We start from the raw sequence: 24,395 nt of genomic DNA, 5'->3' as shown, positions 1-24,395 counted from the left end.
TCAAGAAGGGCATCATCACGAAAGAGATCCGGGCTGCTAGATCCTCCATCAACTTCAGTTTTGACCTCTGGACCTCTCCAAACAACCTAGCATTCATTGCCATCTTCGTTCACTTTCTGAACCTCCAGCATCAACGCTGCCATCGGCTGGTTGCGTTCAGGCATCACTCTGGCCGGCACAGCGGCAAGGCTCTTGCCATGACCATCGAGGAGGTTATACGGGACTGGGGCTTTCAAGAGCAAATTGGGATGGCAATCTGTGACAATGCATCAAATAACGATGCTTGTTTGCAAGCCCTCTATCCGAAGCTCTTGGGCCCACGATCTGAGAATGCCATCAAGGCCCGAAGGATGCGATGCTGGGGACATATCTTGAATCTGACAGCCAATGCTTTCTTATTCGGGACTGAGGCTGATGCCTTTGAGCTGCAGTCGGAAAGGTTCCATCTGCTGGGGCAACAAGAGGAAGATTTACAACATTGGCGACGCAAGGGCCCTGTTGGCAAGCTTCACAATATCGTGAAATTTATCCGGGCATCGCCACAACGCATAGAGGCATTCAGCAAGATACTGAATGGTCGTCCGGCTGAGGAGAGTGATCTTGACGATCTGGAGATCTTCACATCGCCGGAGGCCTCATCCAAGGACCTGAAGCTCGTCCAGAACAACGCCACACGTTGGAATTCGACCCATCTAATGATCCGACGGGCTTGGAGACTCCATGGGCAGATCCAGGCCTATCTAACAGCAGTCGACATCCATCCAGAGGCTCACGGAAATGCGAGGCTTTCAGCAGAGGATCGATTGACCCCTGACGATTGGCGTTTGCTCGGGGAGCTTCAGCAAGTGCTTGAGCCGATCCATTGCTTCACATTACAGGCCGAGGGTAACAACGGAGCCCTCTGGATGGTATTGATGCAAATGGAATGGCTCCTGGATCATTTCGAAATGCTGAAGACTCGGTATGACACAGTCACTGCCGAGATAGTACGGGATTCAGCCGATGCCGGTCACAATATCCCTCTTGACCCAGCTCTGTTCCCAGCTGCCGATTCTCTTGAGCCGAGATATGCCCAACGGCATCGCGATCGGTTAAACCGACGCCGCACCAGGGCTGCTGTTGCTGCCGAAACCGCTGCTGCTGCCGTCCCAACAAGCCGATTCGACGAACATGCTTTGCCCGGGCATGTGAGGGATGACTACATTACCCTCTCTGACCAAGATGCTCGGGTCATGGGCGTTAATCACCAAGCTTACATGCGCATCTCCATCAACAGCGCATGGGTCAAGCTCAACGAGTACTATACGGTTATCGGAGAGTCACCTCTTTTTGCAGCAGCTGTGATATTGAACCCTAGATACGGGCTCAAGTGGCTGCAACGAAAATGGACCCTTGCTGAGCAGCTATTGTGGTTGAGTGATGCCACGGAAGGGCTCACATCGTTCTTGGATCGCGACTATCCAGGCCACGGACACGATGATTTCCGGGCTTCTCCCATGAGGGCATCACAGCGGCATCAGCAACCAAATTCAGATCTGTATCGGGACTGGGCAGATGCAGATGATGATCCCTGTACAGAAACAGCAAACGAGCTTGGGCAGTATCTTGAGATACAGCCTGACAAGAACATCAAGGATCCAATAGATTGGTGGGTGGCTAGGAAACAGAGCTTTCCACGGCTTAGCCGGTTGGCCTTGGATCTTCTAGCTATGCCAGCCATGGCAGATCACTGCGAGCGGCAGTTCAGTCAAGCCAAATTGTCAGTATCTACACAGCGGTGCCGTCTCCAGCCTCAAACGCTTGAGATATTGCAGCTGCTACGAAATTGGGTCAAGCAGGGTGGCATCACGCTAGGAGGCGTTGAATTAGGGAAATCGTGAATTGAGCAGATCTGGGCTTGTTTGGGGAATGAGGGATTGAGGGGCTAGATTGAGGTTGTGTAGGTTTTGATGTAGGGCCAGTATAGCATTTTGCGGGTTTTTGTAGTGTATGGGTAAAAATGAGGCTGTTCACAACACCAAAAAATTGCGTCGTGATAATTTTTGGGTGGGGTGCCAAGCCTCAGCCACCGATGCCAAGCACTTGATAACCACTTGCAAGTAAGTCAAGTATGGGATGGGTCCTATCAAGCAAGTCAAGTATGGCCCTTCACTTGACTTGCTTGACTTATTAGCTTCGCTGATCAGCACGGTTTGCATGGATTCTCCGAGGCCTAATTGTAGAAATAGATGGATTTCTAGCCAAAAACCGGCTAGTCCAGCGTTTTCCGAGGGTCTCGTTATCTTCGAGCATTCTTCTAGCTAGTTTCCGAATTTGGGCGTGGGTTGGAGGGTGACCGAGCGACCCTTGGAATAGAATCCATTCGGTTAAGCGTTCTTCCATAGCCGGAGAAAGCTTTTGATTAAGAATTTGGGCCTTGGAGGCTGGCTCGGAACCACGAACCCGATTAAAGAGAGTAGTAGGGGGGATGCCGTGATTTTCAGCAGAGCTACGGAGTAAGCCGGTTTCTGCATATTCTGCCAGCGCATTCTGCAAATCCAACTGAGTATATCGCTTCATCTTTCATTTCTCAATTGAATGGAGAAAAGAAGATAAGTATTGAAGCAGAATTGGTCGAGTTGCAAGCGATTGAAATAGGTGAGTTGGGTGGCGAGCGGCAAGTCCTTGATGACAAACCTTGTTCCAAATCCAGGGGTGTTCCATAAGCAGACCACCTGACTTATCTATATGGAGGGAAGGAGTATAATTAGGTACGAACTGCCAAATATGTTCTAGTGGTGGTTTGGTTTTATTTGCGAAGTATTACAGGGGTTAAAGTTTCATGCTCAGTCTTACTTACGGGCTCATGATTTCTCCTCTCGCATGAAACTCTATTCTGAGGGCTGTATAATTGAATGTGGCATGACTAGGCCATCACTTGACTGCTCAGACGGTTTGACGGTCTGAGCACCTGTCGACCCTCCCAAAAGGAATTGTGTTTTGAATTCACTCAAGTTTCTGTTACTCACTCTTTGGGCAATGTCGTCTGGAATTGGCCCACTTTTCATGGAATTGGACAGGCCCTGGTCGACATGCTTCTGAGCTTCCTTCATTCTTTGTTATTTCCTTCATTCTTGACTCGGAATGTCTTCATTTCATTCGGAATGCCCTCTTTCGGGCTGATTACAACGCCTCCCTTGCCTTCTCTCCACGAGTATAAGGAAGCGTTCTTTTCTGTACTTTTAGACCCATTCAGCAGACAATTCAATGCGCTGTCAACTTCGATCGCGTGCAACAGGCAACTATTCGATAAAAAGCCCGGAATATCGCCTGGCTTTAGTAGTGGCTATAGCCTGTAGCAAAGACTCAAATATCCCTACATCTATCCTATGGCAAGTGACTGCTGGGTCTCGACTAATTATTAACCTTGCTGCAAGTAACCAATCTCGAAGTGGCAGCCATTGGCAAACAAGACAAGAAACAAATGGTTTACCTTTTGGTCCGGGTCCGATATGGAAGTGCATAAATACAGGGTTATATGGTGTCTCTACGCGCACCTCTATCTACTCTCATATAATACAGCAAAACAACTGCTACAGTCATGACAACACGTCGACGCCCTCGAAATTTTTTAGAACCGCATTGTCAGGAGCGACGCGCGCTCCATCTCGCCGACAACGCCGCTGCCGCCTAGGGCCCACTTCTCGGTGACGCTCTTCTCGTCGACTGTTATCCTCAAGACGCCGCTGGCGGCCCAGTACTCCATCAGGGCGCGGGCCTCGAGCTTGCTCAGGCCCTGCAGTTTGATGACCTGCACATTGCGCAGCACGGCCTCGACGCGCTCGTCGTAGCCCTTGAGGTAGGGTTGGGGCTGAGGCACATCCTTGCCACCGCCGAGCTGCTCGGCCTCGCGCTGGGCCAGCGCGAGCTCCATGCTAGGGTTGCGGGGCGCGTTGTTCCGGTTCGTGGCCGCAATCACGGCGCCGCCATTGGGTAGCGACGTGGCCCCGCTGAGATGGTCGGTGAAGAGGCGCACAAGCGCAAGGTCGTGCGAGTGGATCGGGTTAAAAGCCGGCGTGCGGTAGTCCGAGATCCTCATGATGTGGGTGAGGCCGTCGAGCGAGAGAAGCATAGGCGGCCGCCCGTGGCCCTGGGCCGTCATCTCCTGCCACATGGCCTGAAACACAGCCCAGGCGCCCTCGGCTTCCTTGGCGCTGTTGGCCAACTGCATCAGCGGCGACTTGATGGGTATGTTCTGCGGCAGGCCCGCGTGCGAGAACACAGTCGTCAGCTTCAACAGGAGCTTCTCGTTGCTCTTCTTGATGGCCTGAATCAGCTTGAGCACGTAGTTTTGCTGCATATACTGTATGGGCTCCGTGTCGAGAATGGGAGCATATTCGGTGCACGCCGTGGTCAGTTCCTGGGCTGTGAAGACAGTTAGCCTTCATCAATTTGTGGGACAAGGCAAAAAGGCTGACCGTCGGGAATGTTAACGACAAGCCAATCGTTGAGATGGGCCTGGGTTATGGCTTGGAGGAGCATCAAGCTCTTCCCCGTCACGCGGTCACCTGTCAGAACCAGCCGTAGAGTTTTGTTGGTCTTGGCCGCGGCGTGCATGCGGGTGATCAAGTCCACCGTCTCGGTACGTATGAGTATCGACGGTTTCCTGAACATGCTCCAGCACTGTGTCGTCTTGAAGGCCTCGTCGGCACGCAGCTGGTCGACCACGTCGTCGGGGAGAGACAAGACTTTGCACACGTTGCTCGGGTCCAGCATGCTCTCGGCGCCCAGGTCTGTCAGACCCGGCACGGGTAGGGCATTGGTATTGCTGAGCAAGATGCGCTTGCGGAAAGCCTTGCGCTCACCCGGGAGCGGGGATTTGACACGAGCGCCACTGTCGTTCTTCTTCTTCTTTTTGATTGTAAACAGCTTGCCCTGCCGGATGCTGGGAGGAGCATTCCTCTCCGCCGCCTTGGTTCCTGGCTTTGGCTTTTGATTGGCGCCGCGGTTCGCTGTTGTCGAGAAGCTTGCCGCTGCCGCCGCGGCGAGAGGCATGCCCTGCCTTAGCCGTGCTGTTGCCGCTGCTGATGCCTTCGCCGTAGCGGCCGTGGCTCCTGCTCGTCCGACCACCGAGGGCCGCAAGAGGCAGCACCTCAGGCAATTGGACGCCGACATGGCGATTTCTGCTTCTTCCTGTCAGCTGTTGGTTGGCCTTACCGCATGGCCGTTCGGTTGTCGGTTGCGTTGCGGTTCGGGTGGGCTGCCAATTGCCGTCGGCCTGTTGATAGTTCGTCTTCGTGATCAATTTCCGGTTGCAAAATCAGAACGCGAAAGCTCCCCTTGGCCCTTGCTGTGTCTAGCATAGCGCCCCTGCACGTGCACGGACCATGAAAATCTGCATAAAGCCGTTCATAACTCTTTGCACTGCCTGAAAAGCTAATCAGCGCCATCCCTCCCGCTTCGAATCTGCCCATGGCCACCGCCTAAATTTTGGTGGAAAGAGGCTGGTTTGCATTGATTGGCATTGGCATCGAGATCAGGATCCTGTCTTGACTTAGATTCCTTTTCATTATTCGCAAAAAGTCTTCCTCTCCAACTCGATTCCTCACCTAACACAAACAATTACAGCAATCAAAATGTCTACACCCGCCGGAACAACCGCCGCCGCGTCGGCTAAGACGCCCAAGCTCCCGCTAACGGTCGACAAGCCGACGCCGTACTACTTCGACCTGGGCCTGCTGCTGGCTAACGACCCGAACCCGCTGGCGCTGGACCGGGCCAACATGGAGGACAGCCTCGCAGCAGTAGCGCGGGACGGGGCGCAGGTGCTGATCAACCAGCTGCTGACAGCATGCCCCATCTCGGCGACGTCGGATGGGGTGCTGCTGTCGCTGCCGCCGCCGTCGACGGCGCTGCCGCGCGAGAAACCGGTGCCGGCGGCCAAGGCCGAGACCAAGTGGGCGGCGTTCGCCAAGCGCCGGGGCATTGCGCCCAAGTCGCGCGAGCAGCGGCGCAACCTGCAGTTCGACCAGGAGACGGGCGAGTGGGGCCGTAAGTGGGGTTACAAGGGCGCCAACAAGGCCGGCCAGGACGACGCCATCATCGAGGTCAAGTTCAACTCCAAGAAGGAGGCCGAGCGGCCCGAGGGCACTACCGTGCGCGGCGACAAGCGCCGCGAGATCCGCGAGCGCGTCAAGCGCAACGACCGCCGCATGCGCAAGAACCAGCGGAACACGGAAGGGAGGAAGTGAGGAGGACGACGACAACGGCGATGATGATGAGAGTGAGGCGCAAGCCTATCCATGCGTCAAGGCAGAGGATGATAGCCTTGGTTACGACATGGCGATGGCAGCAGCTGTGGAGGCATGGATGGTTTTATTTACCTGCACAGCAACCGTCGTTTCTCCATCTCTATCAAAGGTCGGGATGGCGACTTCAGGGCATCATTGCATTACGGTGTTTTCCGGGTTTGGGATTTCCTCGTGGTTGGCGTTATGGGATAAAACGAGGGACAGGCAAATTAGAAAAGTTTGCGGGACTCGCAAGTAATGCTCATCGAATATTCGTTTGTGCTCTTGAACCCGCCCATGTTTCCCGTTCTTTCAAGCATTCTTCCATCTCGAGACCGAGCACAGATTTCAGCCAGTCGACCCTTTAAATAGACTGATTCGAGTATGTGAGGGACTGAATGAATCTGTTTTGCCGCCGGGATTTCCATCTCATTATCGTCCTGCTTCCAAAGCGTCTATATCGTACAAACGTATGGAAATCCTCTCCATTCATGCTTTTATGCTCCATAGCCCAAGCATACCTTAGATGCTGTCCGTGTGATGGTCCAGATCACGAGTACTTGGTAATCAGCCACCCCCTGGGCTCTTTCCAGAGTTGCTGATTACTGCTGCTCACTCCTTCCGATCTCAAATCTTATGAAGAAAAAAAATTCACCGGCCAACTCAAAACCCAGCAAGAATGACTAGCTACCCAAGCGGACATCCAGTTTTTCGTCACCAAAGCAAGGGCGCCCAATACCAGGGAATGGCCAAGGAGGCCAAAAAAGAAAAATCAGGCATCCGCATCCGTCCTCAAGGACAAGCTCCAATATCAGTAAGCTAGGGGTATTCCAAATGAAAAAGCAGCTGCGTGTTAAACTCGAAGACGAGAGGAGATATGTGATAAAATGAAGGGAAAATTAATGAACAAAAGCGCGGCACACCCTCCCCATCGTATATTGGAGCTGACGGCGAAACCAATCGGTAGGAATTGAACGGTGAGAGAGCATTGGGGGTGTCGGGGTTCTATCGGCAAGCACGAATGGGGATCGTCAACAGCGTTAGGTCGTCAGGACAGTGATGCCTCCATGTACATACGACGCGCGCCTCGGTATTATTTTAAAATATAAGAAAGACCCTAAAGTGGGAAAGCGATAACGGGGTTGTCTGCCCCGTTAGAAGCCCAACGGGGATAGCGGTTTAATCGGCGAAAGGGGGCGCATCTCCCCAGACCTCCTCGGGGGTGTTGTTTCCCGATCGCTATTGATGGTGAGATTTGTCGACATCGTCGAGCTTGTCTCGGTGCTTTCCGTCTCTGGCACGGGCTTCTTTCTCAGCCTCCCCTTCTGCTCATTTGCACCGCGGTTTGAACTTTTGCTACTATCGGAGGACGAAACATTGCGTTCCTCATGTGTCTCCTTCTCTCTTGGTGTACTCGAGTTGCCGTTGCTGTTGGTCCTGTGCGCCTCGTCCACGGTCCTGGGTGGCGGTTGGTCGAAGCGCGCATATTCCTCCTCGATGAATTTCGCCTCATTTTTGCACCCTTTCCAGCAGTCCCGCCAATCGCATACAAGAAACTTGAAGCAAAAGGCGTCAATTTTCATGCACGGCTGGAAACATATGCAGAGGTTCCGAAAGTCCATCTTGTTTTTGTCCGAATGTGCAAGCAGTAGGCTCAGATGGCATGTGATGGCAAATAAAAGGTAGTAGTTGAAAGGCGACAGGTTCGAAAGTTCGTCGATAAGCATCTGCGGGACCGTCTCGGCGCCGGCGCATTCTCTGGCTATCCTGTCCTGGGCTTCTTTGGGAAACAGTTCATCGGGCAATTCACGCAGCCAAGCCTTGAGCATGGAGCCGATAATGTTTATGTCGTAGAGGCTTGGCTGGTTGAAAAGATCTACATCTAGCTCTGTAGTGGTTGTCAGTATCGCAGCCAAGTAGCAGGGTAAAGCGTGCCGGCATACCTTCATCAAACTTGCGCTGCCACTTCTTGATCTGTGGACCGCTCCCGGGGATCCGATATAATCCCTCGACTTCACTCCCTTTGTAGTTGAGATAATCGATAGCTCGCCAAGGGAAAGCCGGCATCCAGAATTCCGTCTTGTCTCGTGACTCCTCTAATCTCTTCGATATGCGAGTTAGGCGCGTTTGTTGGACGAGCGGAAGGTTGATAACCTTGAGCACGTAGTCTCTATCTTCGTCTGTTCCCGGGTCGCGGAATAGTTGGGGGTCGTTCCTCTGCCCTCCGCCAAAGAACCCTTTGCTGAGGCCAGCTGCCATACTATTCTTCAGGCCGCTGAAGAAGGCCGACCCGGTGTTCTCTTTATATGACGAAGACTGCATCCTATTGTAGCTTTCTTGTTCCCTCCCTCGACCAACCGAGATGTCTCTGGGGCCAGTCCGCTCGGCGGAGTGGTTTCGGACGGCCGACGACATCATTTCACGGAACGATCGGTCGTGTGAGTGGACTGGTGCAGTTCTCAATGGCGCCGGAGGATGGGCGTTCTCGGGTTCTGCGTGTCTGGTCGGGGCGGGAGCAGGGTCGTTGGGGCTCGGGCTGTCCCTGCTCTCCCTGTCCTTGTCTTTTATTGACCTGTTGCGACTCAAAAGCGTAAACGGCTTGGGCTTGTTCTTCTTGGGATGGCCGACGCCGTCGTAGTCGGCTGAAGAGGCCAGCGACAGATCCGACTTGGAAGGCAGCGTCTGGAATGGCTTGTGAGCCAAATGGTCTTGAGACGAAGAGTCTGCATGCGTTACAGGCAAGAGGTGTTAGCGGGAGACCCATGAAACCAACTCCAACAGCGCAAGGCAAGCACGCATGGCCTCTTTGGGCGGCCGGAGAGGCGGGTAGTGGGGGTGCCTGTTCTACGTACCTGAAAGCTTGGTACTTTGTTTGGAGAGGGCTGGTTGGCCGGAATCCCTCGACATAGTTTCAGAGCGCGAATCCAATGACTGCTGCGTGTTGACCCGATCTAACGATTTGGTCGGTTGTTTTCCAAAGTTAAAGAGAAAGCCCGACTTTGTCGATGCTCTGTCGTCGTCCTGGCCGTAGATCCTCCGGCTATCACTATTGTATGGGTAAGCTGGCGAGTGCCCTTGAGGGCTGAATTGCGGCTGTTGCAGCGGCGAGGTCAGGGGCGGAGGATAGTGTGAGGAACGGTCGCGAGGATGGTTATCCTGCTGCTGCTGCTGCTGCTGCTGCTGCTGGATCTGGATCTGAGGCTGTTGCTGTTGCGGCGGCGGCGGCTGCTGCAAAACGTCGGCAACCTGCAGGACCTGGGTTCTGCTGGCGCTTTCAGACTTTTTCTGGCCGAACCGAAAGGGCGAGCGTGGGGATCGGGGCGACGCTGTGTCTAGCCGCGCAGACTTAGAGACAGTTTCACTAACACGAGGCTCCTCGCCGTGGCGCATAGAGTCGCCCAGCGCCAGCGGCTGTGGGACAGGTTTACGACCCATCTCCGGGGCGGCTGCCAGTGCCAGGTGGTGGCCAAGCGCAGAGCCTGCTATGGCGGCCCTGGGGTATAACAAGCGGCGTCCTGATTCGCGCTTTGCCGCACAGCTGTCTCGTGCGCAGCAAGGAACAGAATCACAGTGTCGGGGCTTACAGTGCAAATGGAAATAGGCAGATTGCGGTCTGTGACAAATGAGCGACGGCACCAGAGGGGCACCGAGGGGAGATGAGAGCCGAGCCAGGCCAGGGAACCAGCTCCGCAGGGGGCAGGCAGAGATGGAAGCAGAGCAGGGATGGGGGTTGCAAGGAAAGGCGCCGCTGACCACGTTCACGCTAGACAGCCAGACAGACTCCGCTGCTGTGGTTGCGCGCCGCAGCGCACGCTCGCTCTGTTCTGTTGCGACTGCGATTCGATTGCGAGCTCACTCACAGCTTCGGCTTCGAGCCGTCCCTGTTTCGAGCGCTGTAATTTGGATTTCGGAACTCCGGTTTTCAGGGGCAGATCGTCCGGGAGGCGACCAACTGACAGTGGACGGCAACCCAGACCTAGACGGTGCGCTGGAAGGCAGGAAGAGGGCGCCTTGGCGACCCGTTTGGATTCTCGTTCCTGCAGGTTTTGAAGTCGAGGTATGTATTATTCCGACCGTGTCCGGCCTTGGAGAACTTTGATGCACGATGGAGCCTTCGGTCCCCGATATCCGCTTCTCACTTCTTTGACCTGAATGTGGATGGATGGGGCTGTGTGCGTGAGCGCGCGCGTTCAAGGTGCCCCAGTTGGAAATCCCTGCGGCCCTGTTCCCAGGATCTGCTAGCAGTCCAGCGGCCCAGCGGCTTAAGTTTTGACTGCGAGGTTCCTAAAGTTCCAGAAGGGTTTTTCTGAAACGAGGTCTGAAGACATTGCATGCGTGCAGGAGGAATGTGTCATCTAGGAGTGCGTCCGCTTTGTCTTTGTGTAAGGTGGTAGACGCCGGGACAATTAAGCACCCAAGCAGCGGGGAGGAGGGGGGGATGCGCATATGTGAGGTGAGGTGGGCGGGGGTGACGCTTTTGCGGTTCGGAACTCTTGCGTTTGGCTCAACCAAGGGGCGTGAATGCCACGCCGACCTACGATTGGGTGGGCTGCTGTTAGCAATTGCCCTGTAGCGTAGTGGCGACTCTGGGTGGTATTTTGGTATAAATTTGAGGATGGATTGTGATGTGGGTTGCGACACAATGAGACGCTGCCTGCCCTCGAACAGCCCACCAAAAACACTTCCGGTAGCCATCCAAACAAAGCTCGACAACCAGCACCAGCAAGCGGCCGATCATTCCGCGCTTCGTGGTTGATGCAGCATCCTACCGTCTTTGCTCACCCACCTGGAATGAGGACCACCACAGACGAGCCCCGTGGTCGTCGAGTAGGAGCGGGGCAATGCTCAGAATCCGAGCGACCCCTTTGCTTATAATCAGCATTATTTAGAGTTGTCAACCTCCACATTGTGAGGGAGGCCGCCGTGCCACCTCCGCAAACCTGTCGTAAATTCATGTCATCCGAGCTTACGAAACAGTGAAACTACGGAAGACTCGTATCGGAGTGTTTTTTTTCTCTTTCGTGTAGTCTCACCACCCTCCAGCAACCGAGGCGCCCCGTGCAAGTCGGCCAAGTCGAAAGTTCCAGCGGCTACATGCAGGGCGGAGGAGACCCGGCAGGACTTAATCTCCAAAAATTCAATTCGGTTTGAAGATAAGCTATTGTAGACTAAGGTAACTAAGCAAACTTCCAGCAGGACTAGTCTAATTCTTTGACTCTAGAAGCAGTCCCGCAAATGTCACCGGCGCCGGCCCTGCTCGCTCAGTGAGCCGGCTGATGGAGGGAACGCCACGCTAAGCCACAATAGGCATAGCCCAGGAACACAACCTACTTTACTCTGAAACTCGGCACTGTGTCTTGGCCAGACTCTGGCCCTCCAAGTTGAAGTCATGGGATGCTTATCATAACGATGGGACCTATGTGGTACCGGGAGCGCCACCGAGGAGTCAAGCACGCCTAGGCCCGTCAGGTAGGTCGTGTGTGCATCGAAGGTTTCTCTGGAGAGACCATACCCATTACAAGTTAACTTGCACGTGTAACGCGACGTCCAGTTCTGGGAGAAGTTCAAGATAGGTTCCAAAGTTCTCCCCTGCTCAGAGGGCTGCTCTCCCTGGGTCGATCTTCCCAGGGCAAAGCATGCGATTTACTGACACCTGTTTCAACATGAAGGGGCGTCGAAAGGCATCGTACCCTTGATTTTGCTCTTTCTCTCATAGCCGAGCAATGGATGTCAGCCAATAGCGGTCGAATTCAACTCAGATAGCGCCAGGCTCTTAAGGATTTGAGGCTGTCTCCTCTCGCTTGCATGCATAGCGGTACGACAGGAATCAAAACGAACGGCACGCGAGAGACCTGAGGCGCAAATTATAAGGTAATCAATGAAGCGAATTACCTGGGCTTTGTTTTCGAGCTGAGTGTTCCTGACCTCGCGAGTTCGGAATGGATGCCTGATGTAGCATCAAAAGTTGGTTGAGTGCAAGAGTGGTAACAGAGCGCTAAATCGAGGGGTAGCGCCGTCATTATTGAGCTTGAGAATGTTTACGGCGTCGATGGCTGGATACAGCAGGTGCTAGCAAATTACCCTACATACAGTGAATTACTTACTGGGGCGTATAGTCATGATTCCATTCCTCAGTAATGAATACAACCTGGGAGGTATATGGTGTTATTATCCATAGGGTCGCTGGCATGAAGCCGCAGTGGATTGCAACTCGTTGGCACTTGGCAGGCAGATGCTCCTGGTTCGACCTCGCTAAACCCGCACCCAGCCGAAGACCCGAGCTTTTCGGGCGGCTGCCTTGAATGATTACGTAAAGCAGCCATTCAACGTCTCCCCAAATTCAACGTCATCTCCACCAATCCTCGGGGGAGACCAATGCCCGACCTGAGCCTGGACTTGACCACTGGCGCGAACATGGCTGAAACATTTTCAACCCTTCCCGAGGAGCTCCAGCTCGCCACTTCAGCCCACGTCAAGTACATCCAGAGCCTGGACACGCGCAAGAACCAATATGAATATTGGCTGACGGAACACCTGCGGCTCAACGGCCTCTACTGGGGCCTCACGGCTCTCCACTTGTTGGGCCATCCGGAAGCCCTACCCCGCGCCGAGACCATCGACTTTGTGCTTTCGTGCCAGCACGAGTGCGGTGGCTTTGGCGCTGCTCCTGGCCACGATGCGCACATGCTGTCCACCGTCAGTGCGGTGCAGATTCTTGCCCTGATCGATGCCTTTGACGAGCTCGAGACGCGCGGCCGAGGCAAGGCGCAGGTTGGAACATGTGCGTCTTCAACATGCTGGTCCGGGCGAAAGACGTATATTCTCTCGACACTGACTGCTCGACTAGACATTTCCAATCTCCAGAACCGCCAGACTGGAACGTTCGCCGGCGACGAGTGGGGGGAGGAAGACACGCGCTTTCTTTACGGCGCATTCAACGCGCTGTCCCTGCTCGGACTCCTCCATCTTGTCGAGGTGGACAAGGCAGTTGACCACATCGTGGCCTGTGCTAACTTTGACGGCGGATACGGTGTCATGCCCGGGGCCGAATCCCACGCAGGCCAGATCTTTACCTGCGTTGCTGCCCTGACCATCGCCGGTAGAAAAGATCTTGTGGATGTGGAGCGGTCGGGTAGATGGCTGAGCGAGAGACAGGTCGTCGGGGGTGGTCTAAACGGTCGGCCAGAGAAGAAGGAGGACGTATGCTACAGCTGGTGGGTTCTCAGCAGCCTGGAGATGATTGGCAAGACGCACTGGATCGACAGAGACCAGCTCATAGCATTTATCCTGGGCTGCCAAGACACTGAGCGAGGCGGCATTTCGGATAGGCCGGGCGACACGGTCGATGTCTGGCATACCGTGTTCGGTCTCGCGGGACTGAGTTTGCTGGAGTACCCTGGCCTGCAGCCTGTCGACGAAGTCTACTGCTTGCCCAAGTCAACCATCGAGCGGGTACTCCGTCGATGAGAAATATACTTCCCTTTCTTTGGGCGACGAAGAACAATGCAGCTTCTCTATGATTCGGGATTCAGACCTTGGGCCTCTTGCAATCTAATAACCTCCCAATTTTGCTCCCATCTTGGGTAGGATACAAGACAAGAGAAATCAACCCATCGCCACCCTTCCGTAGTTGCTTTGCTTGATAAATGCAGACCAACAGGAAATGGTATGGGCATTTTGTTATTCTCCCATCTTACTAGGTGCACACCACCTTTTCTCCCAGTCGGATTCACAGTTTACACTTGGACATCTACTTGGTCGTGTGTTAGTACCATTTTATTATGCAGACGCAAGAAATAATATCGCCAGTCACTCCAAATTTTAGATCTGTAATTAGAGCATTGTTCTTTTTGCTATTTTCCTTGCCTTATTTTTGCCCAACTTGAGCACACTGAACGGGTGTCTCTCGTTTCCTAAAATCTGTCCCTGTTCGAGTTTGTTTTTGGGTCGACCCATTTTTTGGTTAACATGAATGACCACTGGTAGTGCAGTCAAACTTCCGCCTGTGGATCGTGGGTAGAATTTGGCGTATCATCCAAGGTTTTTGGCATCCAAATCTAATTACCTAAGTAATTACTAGTCTATGGACATCGAGTGCAGAGGCCGTATAATGAGCAATCCTGCAGTTTTGATATACCATGTCTGAGATGAAGGCAAGGCGCCCGTCTTTCCCAAATTCCTTGGGTTCCTCCATCATGTGTCGGCGAATTATGGCCCCTTCGAAGCCACGCAAGCTTCCATACATAGACAGAAAGTAGTACGCCCAGGGCCGTTGGATTTTCTTATGATATTTAATGCATGGCGTGGGCATTATTTCATTTGTGTGCAATGCTCTACCGGGTGGCCGTCGTCGATGGCGATTCCAATCTCAACTTCGTAATCAAACTGCTTCTTAATTGATAGTAATCACTACTGGTACTGCGTCCACCTACTATAATCAGCTCATGGGATCAACTACCGGGGAAGTTGCTTGGCTGGCAATGACTCCGTTCGGCACACGGGATTTTTGTATCGAGTCTTATCTAGGATTTCCCCGTACCGATTTGTTTTCATTTTCCTTTGATGGGAGCTCGCAGGTTCCCTTGAAACACCCCACTAGTTACTGAAGTTTTTTGAAATCGGCATCTATCCTCGATAGCCCATCAGATAATGATATCTTTGGATTCTGCGCTTGGAGAAATTCGAGGCTTCATGTTTGGGATGTCTATCTCGGACGCTCGACTGCCGCCATCTTTTTTTATCATGAGAGGTCTGCCGCGAGTACAGAATCTTCAATGTGGTGACTAGTCGCTCATCGATGGCCAATAAATGAATGAATAAATATAATCTCAATATTTTGCTGCTCTTCATGGCGTATCTTCGATCAACTCAGATTACCCTCACCTGCTGATTGAATTTTCGAGGTATTACCGCTACCTACATATCTTGGCCGCTCGCTCCTGCCGTTTTTATTGCATCGCCCTAGGAGTACGCACGTCATTTTCAGGCGCCAGGTCCTGCCTCAACCATCACTCCGAACCACAAATGGCAGGAACGGTGCACCTCCAAGCAAATTGAATTGGTAACCACGCCATCCGCCTGTCCCTCCCATTTCTTCTCACTTTTTTAAGTTTCCCGAAAATCTGTCTTCCATTCATCCATCCATTCGTCCCTGCTTCCACATTTGTACGATTTTCCCATGCCAATCAATCCACCTCTTTCTGTGTTTCCCTGCCGAGTTGCGATTTGAAAAAAAAAACACTCCCTGTGGTTCCCCGGGACCCTTGCCTCGGTGGACAGTCCCGATCCTCTTCTCGTTACTGTCTACCCACCTACCCTGGTTGATTCCTCTACCAAGCTGTTTTCCTACGTCGTTAGACAGAGCAAGAACCTCAACCCGCTACTACCGCATTCACATTGGAGGTTTCCCCAGTACCCCATCAGCCGCAATCTCATTCCTGGAGCCTTGGTCTCGCCTACCTCATGACAGGTTGAAGCGCGTTTTCGAGGCCGCCGGCCAGCTACCAGGGTCGACTCGGCTTTCCACGGATTGATTGATCCTGCAGTTCAACCGGCCAAATTTCTACACTTCTTCGACCTGTGAGTTTCCTCCTGGGCGGGTCTGACGCAAACACTTGTGTTTACTGGCAATTCCATCCCTCATACTGACACCCACCTGCTAGACAATGGCCGCCATTGCACCAATGGACCTGGTTATGAAGGCCGGCCCTGCTTCCATTCCGCTAAAATGCACACTTTGCCCTAAGAAACCAAACTTTTCAGACCTTTCGCATCTTCTCACCCACATCTCCTCAAAGAGCCATCTGTCTCACCGCTTCAAGATAGAACTCAGAGCACAGTCGGAGAGAGATGCGCGAGAAGCAATTCGGAAGTATGAGGAGTGGTATGCGGGCCATGGAATCATGAACCTTCTCGCAGAGCGCATGACCGCAAAGGAGCAAAAGAAACCCTCCAAAAGAGGGCGGCCCTCAAACGCCAATGTGAGTCGCCTCTGATTGTTTACAGCTTACATTCGACTTTGGAAGATCTGAGAACTGAGAGGAAACTGAAATTTAGATCAAGGCTCGGATCACCACAAGCCGCGAAGAATCTGTCAAGAGGGAGCCTAGAGAGTACACTGAGCCTGCACCTATCCAAGTGTCAGCTCAATGGCCTATTTCTACTCTGCACGGATCTGCTCCACAACCTTCACGCCAGTTTCCCGGCACCCGCCAAGGATATTTCGATAGCGCAGGCTTCCAGACCCCGGTGATGAAGCGCTCTCAACCCGAATACTCCACCCCGAACACCCCCGACAACACGTTGGCCGTGATGAGAGCAAAATACAGGCGGTGGCCTTCTGAAACTGAGACAGAGACAACAGCAAGCGTGCTGCCTTCTGACGAGCAAGATGACAATGGTGATTTTGGAGACGAGGAAAATGATTCCAGCAAGTTGAAGGGAATCAGATACCCTGGTATGGGCCTCTTCGATTCCGCCAGCGATTTGCAGAAGAGGAAGCGAAATCAACGAAAGGACGAGTCTGTTCTGAAGAAGATGGAGCAGTCATCGTCCGGCATTGAGCCGACTGAGTTCGTCTGGACAGAGGGAGGTGTATTCCAACGAACTCGCGACATCTATGCCAGTCCCTCGATTGAGGGGAGCCCGGTTTGTCGAGCCCTGCACATGCTTTCCAAAGACTTTACATAACATTAGCTCTAACCTCTTCGTTTGAACAGGAGCGGAATTTAGGCGGGACCGACAATCACAAGAAAAAAAGAACCCGTCGCACGGCCACATCGGCGGCCGTCGCAACCAGGCCACGCCAGACACGAGCATCGGCCAGAATCGCCCAAAGCAAGGCGACCTCCATGAACAAGAGCGCCCTCCGCGAGGACTCGCCACTTGGTCAAGACGAGCACGAAAACAGCCAGATCTCCAGCCATAGCCATGGGTCCGTCGAGAGTTTTGACGTGTTCCGCGACCCCCCGCAACCGAGCCCCAGCATGCCACGGTTTGGACGCCAGGCACTTGACTTTTCTAACCCCCAAGCAGATCGCACTGAGAGTCCTGTGGAGCAAGCAGGGTTAGTTTCCCCCTAACGCCCGCTTCGAATGCAGATAATTATCTGATCACCTGTCTCCAGTTTCGATCTCCGTCGACGCCCAGCTCTACAGTCCCTGAGCTCTAACATGTCGCTTGTCTCGCCAGCGTCGAAACCCGCGAAGGCGCTTACATTCTTTCCAGCTAGAGACAATGGGCCTCCTTCATTTCCGGCTCAACCTCATGTATCAAGCAATCCGTACTTCCAACACCAGCATAGTATGGGTGGCGGGACCTTCAACCCCCTTTGTGTTCAGTCGAGGAACGGATACTTCCATCCGTACTACCAGGGTTACGGGGCTGATCCCAAGCCACCCAACGCCGGATTTCAGCCTGTCAACACGCTGAATCAGAATCTGGGCAGCATGGCCTTCAACTCCTTTACCACGCCATACTCGTCCGATTCCCCCCATGAACGCGGTCATGACTTTGACATGTAATTTTGGTTCGAACTCTCCCGTGCCATGAGCATCTCGTTCTATGGTGCCCCTTAGTTGCGACGGACAGTAATCCATTGGCTTGAACAACATCAACTTATGGAGTGTCTTAAAATCCCCCGGGACACCTATTGTTCACTTGATTATTCCGCGTCAAGTTCAACAAAATATAACGCTCTTAGCGGCACTCAACTAGGAAAGGGCGGGGGCCTGCGAAAAACATTTGAGTCACGCTCTCGCCGTCCTGCCCGTTGTTGAGATTGGCGACATATCGGTATCGGTGGTCTTGCATGAGAATAAAGTTCACTTTGATTTAGCTCACTCAATTTGCCCAGCTGCATCCCTTTGGTGGATATTTGATTGTCTCATGGCAAGCGGGAATGGGCGTGTTTCTCACGAAAAGTCTCTGAAGGGCACACTGGCTGGGTCACGGAAGAGCGGGAAGCATGTCTGCAATCATGGGCTACAACCTGCGCGACTGTATGATCTTCTTTAGTTTTTCACCTTCCCTGATCTTCTAAATATCCCATGGTGTTATGGGTCACAGGGGAGACAAGCGTCACGGCATCTTAATTTAGACGACGATAATAGCTCGCTATAGAGATGAACGAAATAGTTTTTCATTTCACATTTTACCTGAGGACATGGCAGGTAACGACTGATTCATGCTACTAAATGCGCATTGAGTGACAACGCTTGAAGCATCATGGAGTCTCTCATCACGATTAACAATGCGGTTGACAATCGAGTGACGAAGCGCACTTGTAAGAGCACGAAGAGATAAGACAGAAGAGCACGTAATTGAGATAGGCTTCAAATCGGAAAAAAAAATCTTTCATCAGAACCAATTACTTTCCACGAATCAGACAATTAATTAACCTAAAACTAACACCCCTTCCTTTTTGCCTTTCAGCCGCCCAAATCTAACCTAAAACTACAAGTAACACAAAAACAGACAGACAGCAGACAGTCAGGCATATCTAAACCAATACTCTCTTTTTGTATAGCGGCAAGCACAGGATTCTGCCGTCAGGTACACAACACGATGTGCTACTCATTCATTGTTTAGAGTTGCTCCAAGCTCGAGATCAGATGGTCGAGCTGGTCAGGCCCATCACGCAGCACGTCTTCGAGCAGCTTGGCCGCGCCGCGCAGGCGGCGGGCTCTCATCTCGTCCTCGAGCTGGCACGACTTGAGCGCGGCGACGGCCAGGACCTTGCGCGGGATGCGGGCGAGGCGCGCCACATTCAGCCCGTAGGAGCGGTGGGCGACGCCCTCGGCGACTTCATAGAGGAAGGTGATTTCGTCGTCGTCATTATCGTCGCCGCTGTCCATATCCCCTGTCTTGCTGTCGGCGATGGGCTTCTTGGTATTCTTCTCGTCGGCACTGCCACGGCGCTGCGCCGTGAAGCTCATGTGGACGCACTTAATACGGCCGTCGCCGAGGCCATCGGCCACGCGGGCGAGGTTCTGGTAGTGCGTGATGAAGAGGGTCAGGCACTTGGTCTCGCGGACTACGTGCTCGAGCACGGCGTGGGCGATGGCGGCGCCGTCGTGGGTACTCGTGCCGCGGCCGAGCTCGTCGAGGACGACGAGGGAGCGTGGCGTCGCGGAGCGCAAGATGGCGGCTGTCTCAGACACCTCGACCATGAAGGTGCTCTCGCCGGCGAACAGGTTGTCGCGCGCGCCCATACGGGTGTGAATGGCGTCGGCGAGCGTTAGCGTCATGGCGGCTGCGGGCACGAAGGAGCCGACCTGGGCGAGAAGCACGAGCAGCGCAACGGCGCGGACGTAGCTCGACTTGCCGCCCATGTTGGGTCCCGTGATGAGGTGCGCGAGCGGTGCAGGCGCCGTGAGCGATGTCGTGAACGGAATGTAGCCATTGGGCAGGGTGTGCTCGGCAATCGGGTGGCGGCCCTGGGCGATTGTGATGGTCGGCGGCGCTGAGTCTGGAAGGAAGGTGGGCTTGCTGTAGCCTGGCAACGCGGCAACCTGGGCAAATGAGAGCAGGCAGTCGAGTGTGGCGAGCGAAGCAATAGCGTCACGGAAGGGTTGGTATTCGGCCGCGATGGACTGGAGCAAGTCCTTGAACGCGGCATCACAGGCAGCGGCAAGGGCCTCCCGGTGCTGGTCGCGCTCGCTGATCCAGCTCATGACTTGCGGCGTGTGGAAGCGCGACACCTTTTTGGTGCCGCTAATTTTGGCCCACGAGGCAGGGACGCGCTTGAGATCGGAATTTAAGACTTCGATCAAGTACTCGATGCCAGCGACCGTAACATAAGTGATTGGCGTCTTCCTCGACAGCTTTGCGGCCGCGTCTTTGAGGTGAGCATCGAGGTCCTGTTCAACAGCTGCGATGCCGAGCTTGTGGTTTGTGATGTCGTCAGTCTCTTCTTCGTCCCTGAAGAATGTGTACTTGTCGTCCTTCTTCGCGGCTTCAGGATTGATTTTGTCGAGGTATGACGTTAGAATATCACCGATTGCAGGAAGCGAGCAGATTGCCTCGCTAATCAGCGGCGACCTAAAGCCCGTATCTGCTGGGGACTTGACCCGGGCAAATTCCATAGAAACCTTCTGTAATGTCTTGAGTGTCGACAGAAGCTCGGGCCGAGTGCACTTCCCGTAATATATGCGGATGAGACTGCGCTCGAGATCCGCTTTGATTGACTTGAGCATACCAATCAGCTTATCCACCTTGGAGGTGGACTGGCTCTCAAGAAGCTCTTCGACGGCGGCCACGCGCTCTTCAACTCGTTTCTGGTCAAGCAAGGGCCGGCCAATCCATTTCCTCAGCTGTCTCTGGCCAAAGCGGGTTTGAGTTTTGTCGAGCGCCCACAGGAGGCTCCCCTTTTCCGAGTGGTCGGTTGCGTTTCTGTACACTTCGAGGCTTTCTAGCGTTGTCCCGTTGATCAACATGTGCTGCCGCGTGCTGAAGGACTGGAAATACTTTGTAAGGTCAAAAATATGTTCTAGGCCGTACTCGGTCAGGTGCTTGATCATGGCTGATAGACATATCGTGACAGCCTCTGGCAGTTTCAGAACCTTGTCTAGGAGGGCAGCCGTGCGTTCATCATTGTTCTTCATCTTGCCGGCGTAGAATTGCGTGACATGCGAGGACGCCTCTGTCGCCATAGTTTTGCTCTTGGGAATGCGTTCCACGCGGCTCCTGTCACCAAAGACATTGGTTCTACTGCCGGAGAGGTGCTGCACGAGCTTGTCGGTGGCCTTGGTGAGCTCGCCGACAATGAGAAACTCGCATGGGGAGATGTGGAGCAGCCGTGTCTCAATGTCACGCCTCATGAAACCGTCTTCAAAGTTATCGTAAATGATGTCGCCCGTTGCAGGCTGCACAGCAACGATTCCGACGTCAACCTTCTCATCAGTTCCCGAACCTTTAGCGGGCGACTCGGTGAGACAGAGCAAATAGCCCCCCGATGGAGCCCCTGTATTCTCGCTAGTCTGATCAAGCTCGCCGGTCTCATCAACATAGGTGCCCTTGGTGTAAACGCTCGTGAGCTTTCGAACAAAAGGAGCATTGCGGTTGTCTCCAGCCTTCTTTAGGGCTGCCGTCTCGATCTGCCGGACGACGCCAACTTTATGACCAGCGGCGACAAGACGCTTTGCATGGACGGACAAACGATGGACAGGTATGCTTGCAGAAGCAAAGCGATCAATGTGAGCTTCGGAAGGATCTTCTGCGGGGTTAGCCAAGATACTGATATATATGCTTTGGGGTGCAGATCAAAGAGGCCAGCTAGTCCCACTCACGTTCGTCATATCTAAACTTGCCGGGGATGCACATTATGCTCAATTCCTTTGCGGCTATGCGAGCATCTTCGCCAAAGAACCTGAATTTGTAGCCGACTTCGACAATCAAGAGCGTGTCCATGTGCTTCCTCTTGATCTCGAGGAACTGCATCTCCATTGGCGTCAGCTTGCCCGTCTTGGCCCCCTTTTTCTTGGTTTTGGACGGCGGTGCCGGTTCTTCCTCGTCGGCATCGTCGTCAGCTTCGCCGTCTTCGCCCTGCACGGCAGCCGTGTCGGCATCGGCTTGGAAGTTGCGCCTCCTGATCATGGCCATGCTGTCGGGGTGGCCGAGCTTCTTGACGAACTTCTTGTGCAGTGCCTCTTTCTCGCGTCGTGTCGCCGCATTTTGATCACCGTCTTCATCACTCTCGTGCCTGACTCCGCTTGAGCGAGCGGTAGCCGCAGCGGCAGCATCGTAGATATATCGCTCCGTTCTGCCGCTCGGGTTTGGGAGCTCGGCGGTGGAGGCGCAAGCGGTTGTAGACGCCTTGGCTGCTGGCTTCGAGGGCGTGTCGTCTCCAGCCCTGATGACGCCAGCTGCAGACCCCGCCTTGGTACGCTTCTTGGCACGATCAGGAGTCTCGTTTCCTTTATCGGTATTCTCTTGAAGGGGCCGTTTTCGGCTAGATTCTGGCACGGGCGACGTTTTGGCAGCGGGAACTAGATCGGAGTCCTGGGGTTTGGGGCGGGCCGGGGAGCTCTGCAGCCTCTGGGTGAGGCCATTGACGGTTTTGGGTGTGAAAAAGCTGGTGAGAGAAGCCTGTCTCTTCTCTGGAGGTTTGGAGGAGCCCGCCATGTCGAGAGTCGATGGAATTGGTTGTAATATCGGGGTTTGGTGATGTCACAACGCGTGCCGCCGGCCCCATTAACGCGCTTGGATCCAGCAAAGATTGGGAGACGCGGAGTCCCAGCGGTTGGTGCCCAGTAGCGAAGTGCGAACTCACCTGATCAGGGGGCCCGTGCTTTCGACTTCACGCCCGTCATTGGTTCCAGGCTGTCTTGGTAGAACCATCCACAGACTGAAACTGAAGTGTACCTACGGTTAGCTGTACAACTTTACACACTCACAACCCCTTAGTAACTCCCAACGACTCGGAAGTAGTCCCAACTGATCCTTTCTGTACTACATCACGGCCATCTCCATTGATCTCTGTCAAAACATTTTTGAAGATTTCCGCAGCTCAAAGTAGCGAGCCATTCGTGCCTAGTGCATAAGGAAGTTCCTAGATGCCGAGGTCACATCGCAGTGCTCCGTAGCTACTCGGAGATTCCATCGAGAGATGGACGCAACCATGTCCCAAGAGGAGCGAAGAAACCCCCCTGATTGCCCGAGGCAATGCACGGCGGTGTTCCTGGGCCGCATTGATTAAGTTGATAATCGCCTGGAGCGCCTTCGACCCCGTTCAGGTTCCCGGGACAGTTGGAGGGTCGCCTATAATATCGGCGATCTAGGAACTTAACGGATGCTATCTCGCTTTTCTACCTTTATATTTCAGCTTCTCCCTCGGGGATAATAGCGGGTGGAACATAGCTAAGGTATATTATGTACATTCGCACTTTAGGTCCAAACTTCTTGCCATTCACGGAATGGGTGTAAGTGAGTCTCTGTGGCTGGGTGTGACATGCTATACTTACCAATGCACGCCGATCTTTCGATGCTTTATTCCTTGCACAAAGCACCACCCAGAGTTGCCATGCCGTTGCCCTTTGGTCTATTGGTACCAGAAGGCCCCGCGCTGCGCTTGCCGCCGGGGACGGAGGGTTTCTTTTTTTTCTTTTTCTTTTTGAGTTTTCGAGACCTCAATATTGTTGCAGCAAGCCAACCTTGCCACCGTCCCATGTACTGATGGCACCACGGATACGGCGCCGGCCTTGTGCCCCGAGCCGGGCCCTTCAGGCTAAAGTCATTGGCCAAGACGGGTAATACGGGGCTCTAACATGGCTTTTCCACTTGACATCAATCTAGAACTACAGTACGTGGTACCTCAGCTTGCTACGCGGCCTTCTATTTTCCGCAAGCGCCGCCGCCGTGACCTAGGTCGTGGCGCCATACCGTACCAAGGCCGAGGACCGAAGGCAAGTCATGGGTTTGGCCCCGGGTTTGCGGGAGCGTTCCTCCTTTGGAATTGGACCACCCCCGATCAATTCCATGCCCAAACACCATCCCATCCAATCACCAACCGACTGCAGCACATAGAGTACCTGCCTACAGTACCTACAGTACCTACAGTACCTACATATATCCCTGCACGCACCTTCCATTGTTGAAGATGTGGCATGTCATGTATTGTACCACTCTATCGTGGGATGCTCTTTCCCTTAAGGTGTGGGCTGCTGCGGGGCTGTTGCCGTAGATCACACCTGCTCCAAATCTCTTGCTCCAGACTCTGTCTCCGCGGACCTCATCATGATAACCTGGAAGGTACCAAGGCACCTTTGTTGCTAATAACTTGAAGCCTTTGCCTGGTTCCACGGCTTTGGCAGCTTGACACTCGGCACACTAGAAGCTTCTTTGTGTGTGCCAGGCTGGACGATCAATGATTCCAAGCTGTCGGCGCCCAGTCCATGCACTGTACTTGGCAAATACATATGAGCAAAACGAAACAAGACGCGTCTGAGCCGTAGTTTCGGTCTGCGTCTTTTCTTTACGCGGTGCGGCGAGCTTGGGTCCCAATATTGGCTCTACATGGCATAATAATGCGACTGCTGTGCATTCATCTTCATCTAGCTGGCACGGCACAATCAATCCCATGGACCCAGCAAGCGACAGACCACAGAAGACCACACCCACGTCGGAGAA

The 24,395-nt window shown here is 53.6% G+C and overlaps 6 protein-coding genes across 6 annotated transcripts; 3 read left to right on the top strand and 3 right to left on the bottom strand.

Annotated features, from left to right (window-relative positions):
• Nucleotides 1–3,205: 3,205 nt before the first annotated feature.
• On the bottom strand, nucleotides 3,206–5,283 carry B0T26DRAFT_686515 (mitochondrial ribosomal death-associated protein 3-domain-containing protein). Its single transcript, XM_060440905.1, has 2 exons — nucleotides 4,458–5,283; nucleotides 3,206–4,404 (listed from the first exon to the last, which is right to left on the bottom strand). The coding sequence occupies exons 1-2, from the start codon at nucleotides 5,152–5,154 to the stop codon at nucleotides 3,611–3,613; spliced, it is 1,491 nt and encodes a 496-aa protein (XP_060302826.1). The 5' UTR covers nucleotides 5,155–5,283; the 3' UTR covers nucleotides 3,206–3,610.
• A 356-nt stretch (nucleotides 5,284–5,639) lies between these two features.
• Nucleotides 5,640–6,230, top strand: B0T26DRAFT_619243 (ribosomal biogenesis regulatory protein; the record flags this gene model as incomplete). Its single annotated transcript, XM_060436041.1, has 1 exon — nucleotides 5,640–6,230. A coding segment is annotated over one exon (591 nt), but the record flags the coding sequence as incomplete, so codon positions are not given.
• A 1,193-nt stretch (nucleotides 6,231–7,423) lies between these two features.
• B0T26DRAFT_745921 (uncharacterized protein) lies at nucleotides 7,424–9,704 on the bottom strand (the record flags this gene model as incomplete). Its single annotated transcript, XM_060444631.1, has 3 exons — nucleotides 7,424–8,157; nucleotides 8,213–8,992; nucleotides 9,122–9,704. The coding sequence occupies 3 exons, from the start codon at nucleotides 9,702–9,704 to the stop codon at nucleotides 7,424–7,426; spliced, it is 2,097 nt and encodes a 698-aa protein (XP_060302824.1).
• A 2,979-nt stretch (nucleotides 9,705–12,683) lies between these two features.
• On the top strand, nucleotides 12,684–13,736 carry B0T26DRAFT_736748 (terpenoid cyclases/protein prenyltransferase alpha-alpha toroid; the record flags this gene model as incomplete). Its single annotated transcript, XM_060443362.1, has 2 exons — nucleotides 12,684–13,050; nucleotides 13,117–13,736. The coding sequence occupies 2 exons, from the start codon at nucleotides 12,684–12,686 to the stop codon at nucleotides 13,734–13,736; spliced, it is 987 nt and encodes a 328-aa protein (XP_060302823.1).
• A 2,198-nt stretch (nucleotides 13,737–15,934) lies between these two features.
• Nucleotides 15,935–17,791, top strand: B0T26DRAFT_736747 (uncharacterized protein; the record flags this gene model as incomplete). The annotated part of the gene is made up of 5 exons (XM_060443361.1): nucleotides 15,935–16,249; nucleotides 16,332–16,406; nucleotides 16,467–16,916; nucleotides 16,988–17,262; nucleotides 17,395–17,791. 5 exons carry the CDS (start codon nucleotides 15,935–15,937, stop codon nucleotides 17,789–17,791), a joined length of 1,512 nt encoding a protein of 503 aa, XP_060302822.1.
• Nucleotides 17,792–18,853: 1,062 nt separating this feature from the next.
• Nucleotides 18,854–22,469, bottom strand: B0T26DRAFT_867117 (muts domain V-domain-containing protein; the record flags this gene model as incomplete). The annotated part of the gene is made up of 2 exons (XM_060447833.1): nucleotides 21,557–22,469; nucleotides 18,854–21,483 (listed from the first exon to the last, which is right to left on the bottom strand). Exons 1-2 carry the CDS (start codon nucleotides 22,389–22,391, stop codon nucleotides 18,854–18,856), a joined length of 3,465 nt encoding a protein of 1,154 aa, XP_060302821.1. The 5' UTR covers nucleotides 22,392–22,469.
• Nucleotides 22,470–24,395: the final 1,926 nt, after the last annotated feature.

The sequence above is a fragment of the Lasiosphaeria miniovina genome (genome assembly GCF_030549165.1).
Source record: "Lasiosphaeria miniovina strain SMH2392-1A chromosome Unknown B0T26scaffold_1, whole genome shotgun sequence".
Classification (NCBI taxonomy): Eukaryota; Fungi; Ascomycota; class Sordariomycetes; order Sordariales; family Lasiosphaeriaceae; genus Lasiosphaeria; species Lasiosphaeria miniovina.
This window is presented reverse-complemented; position numbering and strand designations above follow the sequence as displayed.